The 15,200-nt window shown below is 43.0% G+C and overlaps 1 protein-coding gene across 2 annotated transcripts in view; it reads right to left on the reverse strand.

Moving 5' to 3' along the window:
- Window positions 1-15,200, reverse strand: part of LOC137538748 (embryonic protein UVS.2-like) — a 73,261-nt gene that overhangs the window by 36,619 nt on the left and 21,442 nt on the right. For both annotated transcript variants that reach the window (XM_068261062.1, XM_068261061.1), the window contains exon 6: window positions 13,407-13,522. In XM_068261062.1, coding sequence (XP_068117163.1) covers window positions 13,407-13,522 — 116 coding nt within the window. The remainder of the gene's footprint in view (window positions 1-13,406; window positions 13,523-15,200) is intronic.

Genomic DNA, 15,200 nt, shown 5'->3' on the forward strand with positions numbered 1-15,200 from the left:
TCGTCTGTACAGAGATTCCTGGTCTGCTCGTCTGTACAGGCATTCCTAGTCTGCTCGTCTGTACAGGGATTCCTGGTCTGCTCCTCTGTACAGGCATTCCTAGTCTGCTCGTCTGTACAGGCATTCCTAGTCTGCTCGTCTGTACAGGGATTCCTAGTCTGCTCGTCTGTACAGAGATTCCTGGTCTGCTCGTCTGTACAGGCATTCCTAGTCTGCTCGTCTGTACAGGCATTCCTAGTCTGCTCATCTGTACAGGGATTCCTAGTCTGCGCGTCTGCACAGGGATTCCTAGTCTGCGCGTCTGTACAGGCATTCCTAGTCTGCTCGTCTGTACAGGGATTTCTAGTCTGCGTGTCTGTACAGGGATTCCTAGTCTGCTCGTCTGTACAGGGATTCCTAGTCTGCTCGTCTGCACAGGGATTCCTAGTCTGCTCGTCTGCACAGGGATTCCTAGTCTGCTCGTCTGCACAGGGATCCCTAGTCTGCTCGTCTGCACAGGGATCCCTAGTCTGCTCGTCTGTACAGGCATTCCTAGTCTGCTCGTCTGTACAGGCATTCCTAGTCTGCTCGTCTGTTCAGGGATTCCTAGTCTGCTCGTCTGTGCAGGGATTCCTAGTCTGCTCGTCTGTACAGGGATTCCTAATGTGAAGCAGGTGGCTTTGGCACATGGCGCTCAGTGTCGTGCGCCGGGACTAGGCTCCTCATAGCAGTAATGTTATACGATTACAGTAATTATCATTTTGAAATTGAATTGATTTTGCATAATGTAAATTTTGCATGTTTAAAAATTACAAACGTGGTAGTCGTAAATTTTTATTTTTATTTTTAAATAACCAGAATGGTTAATGGAAATAGGGGAAACAAGTCAAGAACTTGTTTTGTTTTTAAAAAAATTTTTTGAGAACAATTTATCTAAAAACAAAAATGCAAAGAAAAAATGTATTTAAAGTCAGTGAAATGACATTTATTTGCTGCGACAACAAGGGCTTTGGGGTAGAGGGGGAGGTTTTGCCACCCCTTCCTTTCAGAGCCCCCCCCCCCCCAATCATGATCTATGCGGGCTGGTATAGCTCAGGGATTGGAGTCTCATGCAGCCTGCATGGGTGACAAGGCGGGTAAAGGGGCTTGGGCAAGGGAACCCTACACTGTCCATTATACGTAAAATGTGTACAGAGCTCGGTATGTATTAACCACTTAAGCTCTCAGTCGTTTTCACTTTATGCATCCGAGCAATGTTCACCTCCCATTCATTAGCCTATAACTTTATCACTACTTATCACAATGAACTGATCTATATCTTGTTTTTTCCACCACCAAATAGGCTTTCTTTGGGGGGTACATTTTGCTAAGAGCTACCTTACTGTAAATGCATTTTAACAGTAAGAATAAGAAAAAAAAATGAAAAAAATCATTATTTGTCAGTTTTCGGATATTATAGTTTTAAAATAATACATGCCTCCATAATTAATTAAAACCCACGTATTGTAATTGCCCATTTGTCACGGTTATTTCACCGTTTTTAAATTATGTCCCTATCACAATGTATCGCGACAATATTTTCTCTAGCCGTCATACGGGACACTGGAGATGTGGCTCCGCCCATCCAATCAGTGGAAACCACCTGAAAGAGTAAAAAGAGTATTAATAGCCCCCACCCTCCCCTGGCTCCTCAGTTTAATTTGGTTTCCGTCCCGGAAACACCGAAGAGGAGTAGCTCCCTTAGTTTTTATTATTTTTTAGCTTCACTAGGTGGTGAGGCCAAGAGAAGACCGGGTGTTGGGTGATCGTTGTGAACGCTAAGTGGCGTCTCTTTATGCACCCGGTTTTCTGCCGAACGCGGTGTTCGGATGTCAATCCCTCTGCCCTCCGTATGCATTTGTGCGGGCAAGGATCGTGGGACTCTCCCCCAGCTGCGTGGCATGGCAGCACTGCGCATGCATGAAATCCCTGGGCCACAAGCGAGGGTTGGGAAGCTGGCGCTGGTGGGGGAGTCTAATATAGGAGAACTAGGCAGCATAAGAAATGGAACTGCTCCTGTTGTTCTCCCCCATGCTGGAAAGATGGGATCACAGACAAGAGGCTTCCCAGTCTGTTCCAGCAGCAGAGGTGACTGCATTGACCATACTGGAGAGATGGGATCACAGGCAAGAGGCTTCCCAGTCTGTCCAGCAGCAGAGGTAAGTGCATTAACCAGGCTGGAAAGATGGGATCACAGGCAAGAGGCTTCCCAGTCTGTTCCAGCAGCAGAGGTGAGTGCATTGACCATGCTGGAGAGATGGGATAACAGGCATGAGGCTTCCTTGTCTGTTCCAGCAGATGAGGTGTGTGCACTGATAGTGCTTTTTTGCAGGGATATACACTCATATTATGCAGTTTAGAGTGTGATTTCACCTGTGTTTTATCCTTTCCCGCTATCTATATCATAGCAAGCTGAAAGTAAAAGCGGGGGAGGTATAGGATAATGTTTGGAGAAACCAAAAACGAAAATTTGCTATTGCAACATTAAGCTTCCCCAGTATTATAACGAGATGAGTAAGGAAAGCCCTGAGCAGTTTTAAGGAATCATTTGTTTCCTATGCTAGATGCAGAAACTAACATTTTACAGGGATGTGCACTCATATGTTTAGTATTAGAGAGTGATTTTCCCTGTATATATTTTTTTCTTTTCACCTATCCTCTGTGTCCATGTGATCTAACTGTGAATGTTAAGCAGCAGGTGGGGCAGCAATTGGCTTCCCCAATATTAGAACATGATGATTTGTCAAACCTGCACTGAAGCGATGGTGATTGACAATTAAGGAGTAATGGAAACTTTCAAGAAATGAATCTCTGGTTAGTTTTCAGGGAGTCCCTTGTTTCGAATTTGACTTCGAATCTGTTGCGATTACGACTTTCAGTCGGTTTCGATTATAACTGTCAGTACGTTATGACTTTCAGTATGTTGCGATTATGACTTTTAGTATGTTGTGATTATGATTTTTAGTATGTTGCGATTATGACTTTGTCTCTTTCGATTATGTCTTTGTCTCTTTCGATTATGACTTCGAGTCTTTCGATTATGACTTCGAGTCTTTCGATTATGACTTCGAGTCTTTCGATTATGACTTCGAGTCTTTCGATTATGACTTCGAGTCTTTCGATTATGACTTCGAGTCTTTCGATTATGACTTTGAGTCTTTCGATTATGACTTCGAGTCTTTCGATTATGACTTCGAGTCTTTCGTTTATGACTTCGAGTCTTTCGATTATGACTTCGAGTCTTTCGATTATGACTTCGAGTCTTTCGATTATGACTTTCAGTCTTTCGATTATGACTTTCAGTCTTTCGATTATGACTTTCAGTCTTTCGATTATGACTTTCAGTCTTTCGATTTTGACTTTCAGTCTTTCGATTTTGACTTTCAGTCTTTCGATTTTGACTTTCAGTCTTTCGATTTTGACTTTCAGTCTGTTTCGATTTTGACTTCTAGTCTGTTTCGATTATGACTTTCAGTCTTTCGATTTTGACTTTCAGTCTTTCGATTATGACTTCGAGTCTTTCGATTATGACTTCGAGTCTTTCGATTATGACTTCGAGTCTTTCGTTTATGACTTCGAGTCTTTCGATTATGACTTTGAGTCTTTCGATTATGACTTCCAGTCTTTCGATTATGACTTTCAGTCTTTCGATTATGACTTTCAGTCTTTCGATTATGACTTTCAGTCTTTCGATTATGACTTTCAGTCTTTCGATTTTGACTTTCAGTCTTTCGATTTTGACTTTCAGTCTTTCGATTTTGACTTTCAGTCTGTTTCGATTTTGACTTCTAGTCTGTTTCGATTATGACTTTCAGTCTTTCGATTTTGACTTTCAGTCTTTCGATTATGACTTCGAGTCTTTCGATTATGACTTCGAGTCTTTCGATTATGACTTCGAGTCTTTCGATTATGACTTCGAGTCTTTCGATTATGACTTCGAGTCTTTCGATTATGACTTCGAGTCTTTCGATTATGACTTCGAGTCTGTTTCGATTATGACTTCGAGTCTGTTTCGATTTTGACTTCGAGTCTGTTTCGATTATGACTTCGAGTCTTTCGATTATGACTTCGAGTCTTTCGATTATGACTTCGAGTCTTTCGATTTTCGACTTCGAGTCTTTCGATTATGACTTCGAGTCTTTCGATTATGACTTCGAGTCTTTCGATTATGACTTCGAGTCTGTTTCGATTTTGACTTCGAGTCTGTTTCGATTTTGACTTAGTCTTTCGATTATGACTTCGAGTCTGTTTCGATTTTGACTTCGAGTCTGTTTCGATTTTGACTTACAGTCTTTCGATTATGACTTCGAGTCTTTCGATTATGACTTCCAGTCTTTCGATTATGACTTACAGTCTTTCGATTATGACTTCGAGTCCAGTTTCGATTTTGACTTACAGTCTTTCGATTATGACTTACAGTCTTTCGATTATGACTTCCAGTCTTTCGATTATGACTTCGAGTCCAGTTTCGATTTTGACTTACAGTCTTTCGATTATGACTTCGAGTCCAGTTTCGATTTTGACTTACAGTCTTTCGATTATGACTTCGAGTCCAGTTTCGATTTTGACTTACAGTCTTTCGATTATGACTTCGAGTCTTTCGATTATGACTTCGAGTCTTTCGATTATGACTTCGAGTCTGTTTCGATTTTGACTTTCAGTCTTTCGATTATGACTTTCAGTCTGTTTCGATTTTGACTTCTAGTCTGTTTCGATTATGACTTTCAGTCTTTCGATTATGACTTTCAGTCTTTCGATTATGACTTTCAGTCTTTCGATTATGACTTTCAGTCTTTCGATTTTGACTTTCAGTCTTTCGATTATGACTTCGAGTCTTTCGATTATGACTTCGAGTCTTTTCGATTATGACTTCGAGTCTTTCGATTATGACTTCGAGTCTTTCGATTATGACTTCGAGTCTTTCGATTATGACTTCGAGTCTTTCGATTATGACTTCGAGTCTTTCGATTATGACTTCGAGTCTTTCAATTATGACTTCGAGTCTTTCGATTATGACTTCGAGTCTGTTTCGATTTTGACTTCGAGTCTGTTTCGATTTTGACTTACAGTCTTTCGATTATGACTTTCAGTCTGTTTCGATTTTGACTTTCAGTCTTTCGATTATGACTTTCAGTCTTTCGATTTTGACTTACAGTCTTTCGATTATGACTTCGAGTCTTTCGATTATGACTTCGAGTCTTTCGATTATGACTTCGAGTCTTTCGATTATGACTTCGAGTCTTTCGATTATGACTTTCAGTCTGTTTCGATTTTGACTTCTAGTCTGTTTCGATTATGACTTTCAGTCTTTCGATTATGACTTTCAGTCTTTCGATTTTGACTTTCAGTCTTTCGATTATGACTTTCAGTCTTTCGATTTTGACTTCGAGTCTTTCGATTATGACTTTGAGTCTTTCGATTATGACTTCGTGTCTTTCGATTATGACTTCGAGTCTTTCGATTATGACTTCGAGTCTGTTTCGATTTTGACTTCTAGTCTGTTTCGATTATGACTTTCAGTCTGTTTCGATTTTGACTTCTAGTCTGTTTCGATTTTGACTTTCAGTCTTTCGATTTTGACTTTCAGTCTTTCGATTATGACTTCGAGTCTTTCGATTATGACTTCGAGTCTGTTTCCATTTTGACTTTCAGTCTTTCGATTATGACTTTCAGTCTGTTTCGATTTTGACTTCTAGTCTGTTTCGATTTTGACTTTCAGTCTTTCGATTTTGACTTTCAGTCTTTCGATTATGACTTTCAGTCTTTCGATTATGACTTTCAGTCTTTCGATTATGACTTTCAGTCTTTCGATTATGACTTTCAGTCTTTCGATTTTGACTTTCTGTCTTTCGAGGATGACTTTCTATCGGTTTTGACTTCGTCTGGTTTGATTTTAACTTTGAGCCTCTTTCGAATTGGTCTGCAAACCTGTTTCGAATTGGTCTGATATACAGGCCGGCACTTTATCTATGCTGGCTGTGGAGATTGAAAATCTTGTAGAGAGGGAGAGCAGAGTTGACAATCCTGCTCTGAGGGCCAGTGCGGTTGTGTGGCAGAACTGTTCTGCATGGGAATTTACTGCACATAAGGTTCTGTGGACCTATGCATAGTACGGTGTTGTTTTGGCAGAGTAGTGCTCCAGGGTTGTGGCCCTCCCTAGTTATGTCTTTTCAGACTACTTGTTTATCATCTCCAGTGTCCCGTATGACGGCTAGAGAATAGTTAGACTTACCGGTAACTGTATTTCTAGACGTCATACGGGACACCAACCCACCTCTATTCCTGTCGCACTCTCTTACGGCTATTGGATTGGGGGTTTATGGGTTACACTTCTTTTGAGGTGTCTTATTTCCTCTCCTCTTCTCTGTGTTTTAGTTGGAAGTTACTTGCATTACACTGAGGAGCCAGGGGAGGGTGGGGGCTATTAATACTCTTTTTACTCTTTCAGGTGGTTTCCACTGATTGGATGGGCGGAGCCACATCTCCAGTGTCCCGTATGACGTCTAGAAATACAGTTACCGGTAAGTCTAACTGTAATATTATTTGGAAATAAAAGAGCATTTTTTCCGTTTTGCATTAATCACCATTTACAAGCTTATAAAAAAAATAGAGAGAAATATTTCATCTTTACATAGATATTTAAAAAGTTTAGACCCTTAGGTAAATATTTATGTGTTTTTTTTTTTATTTTATTAAACATTTTATGTGGGCATTTTTGGGAGGGTGGGATATAAAAGTGTTTTATTTGGGGAAATATTTGTGTATTGTAATGTTTTTTAACTTTTACTTGTAGTTTTACTTTTTGGCCACAAGATGGCAATCTTGAGTTTGTTTACATGACGTCACTCTAAGCGTACAATGTACGCTTAGAGGGACACAGCTTCAGAAAAAGCAAAGCTTCCGAGAGAAGCTGTCGCTTTTTCAGCGGGGGAGAGGAATCAGTGATCGGGCTCCATAGCCCGATACATTGATTCCGTGGCTACCGAATCCGTGGCCAGGAGTGCGCGTGCACGATCGGCCGCGGGAGCGCGCATGTCCTCCTTGACGTTTTTATACGTCAAGGAGGACAAAGTGGTTAAAGTACCGCAACAAAATGTTGTTTTATCGAGTTTAAAAACCTATTTTTAAAAATGGATTTTATCAAACACAAGGGGCTCGATTCACAAAAGGGTGCTAAGGAGTTCTCACGCCCAAAGCTTTTATTGATCGTGCGCAAAGTTTAGTGGTGCGCACGAAACGTTGCACCGGGTGCTCCTAAAAAGTTGCACCGGGTGCGCCCAAAGCGTCGCACCGTGCTACATTTCGGGCACACCCGGTGCGACATTTTAGGGGCACCCAGCGTGACGGTTTAGTCGTACCCGTTGCGACATTTCGCACACCCCGCACAGCGCTAAGCTTTGCGCGTCCTAAAGGGCTTTAGGTGTGCTAAGGGGCTGTGAATCAAGCCCAAGGTCTTTTTGAAATTCTTTTTTTACTTGCTCTCTCAAAATTCTGCATTTTTTTTGTAATTATATGTAATCGCAAAATCACTGAACTTAATTACGGTTACACGTGACATTAATTACAAATTTAGCAGAAATTTTGCATTACGATTTTGCATTGTAATTTGGGGGAAGGCAATGCAATGTTAGTCATAATCATCTACCTTAAAGAGAAACTCTGACCAAAAATTGAACTTTATCCCAATCAGTAGCTGATACCCCCTTTTACATGAGAAATCTATTCCTTTTCCCAAACAGACCATCAGGGGGCGCTGTATGACTGATATTGTGGTGAAACCCCTCCCACAAGTAACCCCTCCCACAAGAAAAGCTCGAACTTTTGTGGGAAATGGCTGTTTACAGCTGTTTCCAACTGCCAAAAACCATGCAGCAGCTACATCACCTGCCAGCAGTAAAATGTTCATTGGAGTTCCTCTTTAAGGTGGCCACACACCATACAATGTTTTAAATTGCTATTCAATTCAAAAATTACAATCTATTTTTTGATTGATTGTAACATTTGAAAAATCTGACCAAAGTACCACAGACATATGTTAAAATTTTCCTCAATTATGAAAAAAAAAAAAATAAGTGAAAAAAATTGCTTGAGTCTATACATTAAGAAATTGACAATCTACCCTACACCATTCAATTTTCATAAAAATTGATAACAAAATTCCACCACTCCCAAATGACATATACAGTGGCTTGCAAAAGTATTCGGCCCCCTTGAAGTTTGCCACATTTTGTCACATTACTACCACAAACATGCATCAATTTTATTGGAATTCCACGTGAAAGACCAACACAAAGTGGTGTACATGTGAGAAGTGGAACGAAAATCATACATCATTCCAAACATTTTTTACAAATCAATAACTGCAAAGTGGGGTGTGCATAATTATTCAGCCCCCTTTGATCTGAGTGCAGTCAGTTGCCTATAGACATTGCCTCATGAGTGCTAATGACTAAATGGAGTGCACCTGTGTGTAATCTAATGTCAGTACAAATACAGCTGCTTTGTGAGGGCCTCAGAGGTAGTGATGTCGCGAACCTCCAATTTTTGGTTTGCGAACGCTGTTCGCGAAACCTCCGCGAAAGGTTCAGTTCACGAAAAAGTTTGCGAACCGCAATAGACTTCAATGGGGAGGCGAACTTTGAAAAATAGAAAAAATTCTGACGGCTGGAAAAATGATAGAAAACATGTTTCAAGGGCTCTAATACCTGGAAGCAGACATGATTGAGTGAAATACACATCAAATGCCCCAGGCAAAAATCTAGATTTCACATAAACCCCTATTTTAGGTTCAATTTTAGGCCTGACACAGGAGACCAGGGTTTGAATCTCGGCTCTGCCTGTTCAGTAAGCCAGCACCTATTCAGTAGGAGACCTTAGGCAAGTCTTCCTAACACTGCTACTGCCTATAGAGAGTGCCCTAGTGGCTGCAGCTCTGGTGCTTTGAGTCCGCCAGGAGAAAAGCGTGATATAAATGTTATTTGTCTTGTCTAATTTTTCTCTTGTATTGAGCATAAATGGTAAATTTTAGGCTAGCTTCAGTTGGTACAGTGGTTAGGGTGCATGCCCATCACACAGTGAGACCTCGGTTCAATTCCCAGCCAATGTGAGTTGGCTTTTATGCTACAAATCCTTAAAGGGAACCTAAACTGAGAAGGATATGGAATTTTCCTTTTAAAATAATACCAGTTGCCTGAATCACCTGCTGATCCTGTGTCTCTAATACTTTTAGCCACAGCCCCTGAACAAGCATGCAGATCAGGTGCTCTGACTGAAGTCAGACTGGATTAGCTGCATGCTTGTTTCAGGGTGTGATTCAGCCACTATTGCAGTCACAGAGATCAGCTGGACTACCAGGCAACTGGTATTGTTTAACAGGAAACATCCATATCACTCTCAGTTAAGGTTCCCTTTAAGCAACCTAATGTTTCTCTTGGATTGAGCTTAAATGGTAAATGCTAGGCCAGCTTCAGTTAGTACTGTTGTGGTACAGCGGTTAAGGTACTTGCCCACCACACAGTGAGACTTGGGTTCAATTCCCAGCTATGGTATGTAAACTGTTTTTTGAAATAATATAATTCTCTGGCAGATGAGACCCTTCTTTCTCCGGTAGGAGGTAGGAGGGTGGAGGTAGTGAGTAATATACTAGAGCCTAATTAAACTGTCCCTAGCAGAGTGTGTAGCAGCTGTCCCTTAACTAATTAGTGTAGGCAGACGAGTGAGTAAAAAGGCTCAAGGACCTTGCCTTTTATAAGGGGGGGGGGGGGGGGGGCTCCAGGCATGAGTGCAGTGTGATTGGCAATAATGTGCCTGCTGACTGTGATGTAGAGGGTCAAAGTTCTTCTCCATAGAGCATTATGGGGCGAATCGAACTTCCGCAAAAGTTCGCCTGGTGCAGGCGAATGCGAACCATCAAAGTTCGCCTGGAACCGTTCGCCGGCGAACCGTTCACTACATCTCTACTCAGAGGTTGTCTAAGAGAATATTGGGAGCAACAAAACAAAACTGTGAAGTCCAAAGAACACACCAGACAGGTCAGGGATCAAGTTATTGAGAAATTTAAAGCAGGCTTAGGCTACAAAAAGATTTCCAAAGCCTTGAACATCCCACGGAGCACTGTTCAAGTGATCATTCAGAAATGGAAGGCGTATGGCACAACTGTAAACCTACCAAGACAAGGCCGTCCACCTAAACTCACAGGCCGAACAAGGAGAGCGCTGATCAGAAATGCAGCCAAGAGGCCCATGGTGACTCTGGACGAGCTGCAGAGATCTACAGCTCAGGTGGGAGACTCTGTCCATAGGACAACTATTAGTCATGCACTGTACAAAGTTGGCCTTTATGGAAGAGTGGCAAGAAAAAAGGCATTGTTAACAGAAAGCATAAGAAGTCCCGTTTGCAGTTTGCCACAAGCCATGTGGGGGACACAGCAACCATGTGGAAGAAGGTGCTCTGGTCAGATGAGACCAAAATGGAACTTTTTGGCCAAAATGCAAAACGCTATGTGTGGCGGAAAACTAACACTGCATATCACTCTGAACACACCATCCCCACTGTCAAATATGGTGGTGGCAGCATCATGCTCGGGCGTGCATCTCTTCAGCAGGGACAGGGAAGCTGGTCAGAGTTGATGGGAAGATGGATGGAGCCAAATACAGGGCAAACTTGGAAGAAAACCTCTTGGAAACTGCAAAAGACTTGAGACTGGGGTGGAGGTTCACCTTCCAGCAGGGCAATGACCCTAAACATAAAGCCAGGGCAACAATGGAATGGTTTAAAACAAAACATATCTATGTGTTAGAATGGCCCAGTCAAAGTCCAGATCTAAATCCAATCGAGAATCTGTGGCAAGATCTGAAAACTGCTGTTCACAAACGCTGTCCATCTAATCTGACTGAGCTGGAGCTGTTTTGCAAAGAAGAATGGGCAAGGATTTCAGTCTCTAGATGTGCAAAGCTGGTGTAACGATTGGGGAACAAGAGGTGCGCTGACACTGCGGAAATCCTCCACAAGTGTCTGATTAAGAGAACCCAGCTTTGGTGCAAAGCACCTGTAGTGGGGAATTCCCACCAGCAGATGGAGCTGTAGAGTGCAGAGGAATAAACCCTCTGCACCGCCACAGATGCCAGTTGGAATTGTACAAGAGGAAGCAATACAGGGCAAGATAGCCCCTAGTGAGAGAGAGAGTGAGCACAGAGATGGAATGTATGTATGTCCACCAATCTAGTCGCCACCTGGCGACGGTGAACATACAACAGCGAAGACCAAGTGGGAAAGCAATCGCTAGAATGGCGATTGCTAATAGTGACACGAGACTGAGTAAAGACAGAGCACAGGTGTAGTAAGAAAGACACAGCAACCATAACAATCAGAACGCCAAGGAAAATAACAAACAAGTAATAAATAACAGACAAGTGGATGCAAATTCCTCACCAGAACAGCAACTCTGCAGGTCTCTTTTCCAGGGACCTGCAGCACTCAGACCTAACAAATGGTCAAAAAGCTGTCAGCAGAGCAGATCATTAAAGCTGGTAGAGACATACCCTAAAAGACTGGCAGCAGTAATTGCAGCAAAATGTGGTTCTACAAAGTATTGATTCAGGGGGCTGAATAATTACGCACGCCCCACTTTGCAGTTATTTATTTGTAAACAATGTTTGGAATCACGTATGATTTTCGATCCACTTCTCACATGTACACCACTTTGTATTGGTCTTTGACGTGGAATTCCAATAACATTGATGCATGTTTGTGGCAGTAATATGACAAAATGTGGAAAACTTCAAGGGGGCCGAATACTTTTGCAACCCACTGTATATTAAAAAAGCAGGAAAACGGTTTGGATTTCCCGTTCCAATAAAAACATGTTTCCAATTTTTCTGTATAACCAATCGTTTTTATGGAATGGTCATACAATAGGATCATTTTATTGTATCTGAATAAACTTTTCAGTGAAACTAACATTGCTCAACCAATCTACCTAAACCTGACCCTAACCTCGAGACTCACCTGTACCTGACCCAAACCCTCACATGTAACCTTTGCATGTCCCCAAAGCTAACAATTTTATTTCACCTAGAGTGAGCTTTTAGAGTGCCAACACTTCTGTTTCCGAGATGACCCAGTGCTGAATGCAATTGCTTCAAAATCCAACTGTCCTCATGGATATCCCTACTATTCATTTCCCTTCCTACAGTATACAGTAGAGTTGTGGTTATCCAGAACTCAATTAAAGAGAAGTCTCAACCAACCGGCACAAATCACCGGCAGTGCTCACAGTGGAGGGGGCCAGCTTCTTAGGCTGTTTGTGGGCTCTGCTGGGCTTATAGGCAGGGTTCCCCCTCTCCCACAAGACTAATGTACTTTCAGTTATTGTATTTTAACATTTAAAGGATACCCCAACTGAAATGTGACATAATGAGATAGACATGTGTATGTACAGTGCCTAGCACACAAATAACTATGCTGTGTTCCTTTTTTTCTTTATCTGCCTGAAAAAGTTAAATATCAGGTATGTAAGTGGCTGACTCAGTCCTGACTCAGACAGGAAGTGACTACAGTGTGACCCTCACTGATAAGAAATTCAAACTATAAAACACTTTCCTAGCAGAAAATGGCTTCTGAGAGCAGGAAAGAGATAAAAAAGTGGAATTTCTTATCAGTGAGGGTTACACTGTAGTCACTTCCTGTCTGAGTCAGGACTGAGTCAGCCACTTACATACCTGATATTTAACTCTTTCAGGCAGAGAAAGAAAAAAAAGGAACACAGCATAGTTATTTGTGTGCTAGGCACTGTACATACCCATGTCTATCTCATCATGTCACATGTCAGTTGGGGTATCCTTTAAAGGGAACCTAAACGGAGAAGGGAATGGATTTTTCCTTGTAAAATAATACCAGTTGCCTGACTCTCCTGCTGATCCTGTGTCTCTAATACTTTTAGCCACAGCCCCTGAACAAGCATGCAGATCAGGTGCTCTGACTGAAGTCAGACTGGATTAGCTGCATGCTTGTTTCAGGGTGTGATTCAGCCACTACTGCAGGCAGAGAAATCAGCAGGAGGGACCAGCAACTGGTATTGTTTACAGGAAACATCCATATCCCTCTCAGTTAAGGTTCCCTTTAATACAGAGTTCATGGTATGTATATAGTGTGAGGGAATGTACTGTATTAGCGAGGCCTAGTTTTGACATTCAGTCTCAAGCAACCATAAAGCATGCTTATGCGGCATCAGTCAATCCCAGTCTGTGTGAGAAAACCAAGACTGTGCTGTCATTCCCAGGGGTATTATGGATTCAAGGTGTGAAGTCTTAACTGATTTATACAGAGGCTACATTACGCACTGTGAACTGAAAGTAGCGTTCAAAGGCACATCCCACCATTAGACTTACCTTATTTGCCGGGACTCGGATCAGCCACACACACTCTGATCTGTTCTTGTTGCCCGACTTTGCATTTCCTGAATGCAGTGATCCCGATAGGTCAGACAGGAGGGAACTGCAAACATCTGCCAGCAATGATACAACACAGGGTGGTTAAGGGTGGTCCTGAAGTCTCAGACTATATTTATTTATTCAGGATTAAACACACTCATATTACAGCACCTGGAGACAGGGTGGGAAAAGGTTACCCAGCACTAGAGGCGGAGAATCCAAAGTGTGCCCCTGCTTTATAGTAAGGAGATGTGCCCCCAATATTAGGAAGACCCCCTGCCCAGTTTAGATTGTCAGTATAAAGTAGGTCCCCTGCAGTATAGGTAGCCGGATGTGCCCTGCCCCTCAGGATTAGAAAGACCTCTGCCCAATTTAGCCAGATCTGCCCCCACTATGAAGTAGGTCCCCTGCAGTATAGGAGACAGATGTGCCTCCAGTATTAGGCAGCCCCAACATTTAGATGTACCGCCAGTATTAGGTGGCCTCCTCCCCAGATACCATTGTCAGATGTACCTCCAGTATTAGGTGGCCTCCTCCCCAGATACCATTGTCAGATGTGCCTCCGGTATTAGGTGGCCTCCTCCCCAGATACCATTGTCAGATGTACCCCCTGTATTAGGTGGCCTCCTCTCCAGATAACATTGTCAGATGTACCCCCAGTATTAGGTGGCCTCTTCTCCAGATACCATTGTCAGATGTACCCCCTGTATTAGGTGGCCTCCTCTCCAGACACCATTGTCAGATGTACCCCCAGTATTAGGTGCCCTCCTCCCCAGATACCATTGTCAGATGTACCGCCAGTATTAGGTGCCCTCCTCCCCAGATACCATTGTCAGATGTACCGCCAGTGTTAGGTGGCATCCTCCCCAGATACCATTGTCAGATGTACCCCCTGTATTAGGTGGCCTCCTCTCCAGATACCATTGTCAGATGTACCCCCAGTATTAGGTGCCCTCCTCCCCAGATACCATTGTCAGATGTACCCCCAGTATTAGGTGGCCTCCTCTCCAGATACCATTGTCAGATGTACCCCCAGTATTAGGTGGCCTCCTCCCCAGATAACATTGTCAGATGTACCGCCAGTATTAGGTGGCCTCCTCCCCAGATACCATTGTCGGATGTACCCCCAGTATTAGGTGGCCTCCTCCCCAGATAACATTGTCAGATGTACCGCCAGTATTAGGTGGCCTCCTCCCCAGATACCATTGTCAGATGTACCCCCAGTATTAGCTGGCCTCCTCCCCAGATAACATTGTCAGATGTACCGCCAGTATTAGGTGGCCTCCTCCCCAGATACCATTGTCAGATGTACCCCCAGTATTAGGTGGCCTCCTCCCCAGATACCATTGTCAGATGTACCGCCAGTATTAGGTGGCCTCCTCTCCAGATAACATTGTCAGATGTACCCCCAGTATTAGGTGGCCTCCTCTCCAGATAACATTGTCAGATGTACCCCCTGTATTAGGTGGCCTCCTCTCCAGATAACATTGTCAGATGTACCCCCAGTATTAGGTGGCCTCCTCTTCAGATAACATTGTCAGATGTACCCCCAGTATTAGGTGGCCTCCTCTCCAGATACCATTGTCAGATGTACCCCCAGTATTAGGTGGCCTCCTCTCCAGATACCATTGTCAGATGTACCCCCAGTATTAGGTGGCCTCCTCTCCAGATACCATTGTCAGATGTGCCCCCAGTATTAGGTGGCCTCCTCCCCAGATACCATTGTCAGATGTACCCCCAGTATTAGGTGGC

The sequence above is a fragment of the Hyperolius riggenbachi genome, chromosome 11 (assembly GCF_040937935.1).
Source record: "Hyperolius riggenbachi isolate aHypRig1 chromosome 11, aHypRig1.pri, whole genome shotgun sequence".
NCBI classification, from domain to species: domain Eukaryota; kingdom Metazoa; phylum Chordata; class Amphibia; order Anura; family Hyperoliidae; genus Hyperolius; species Hyperolius riggenbachi.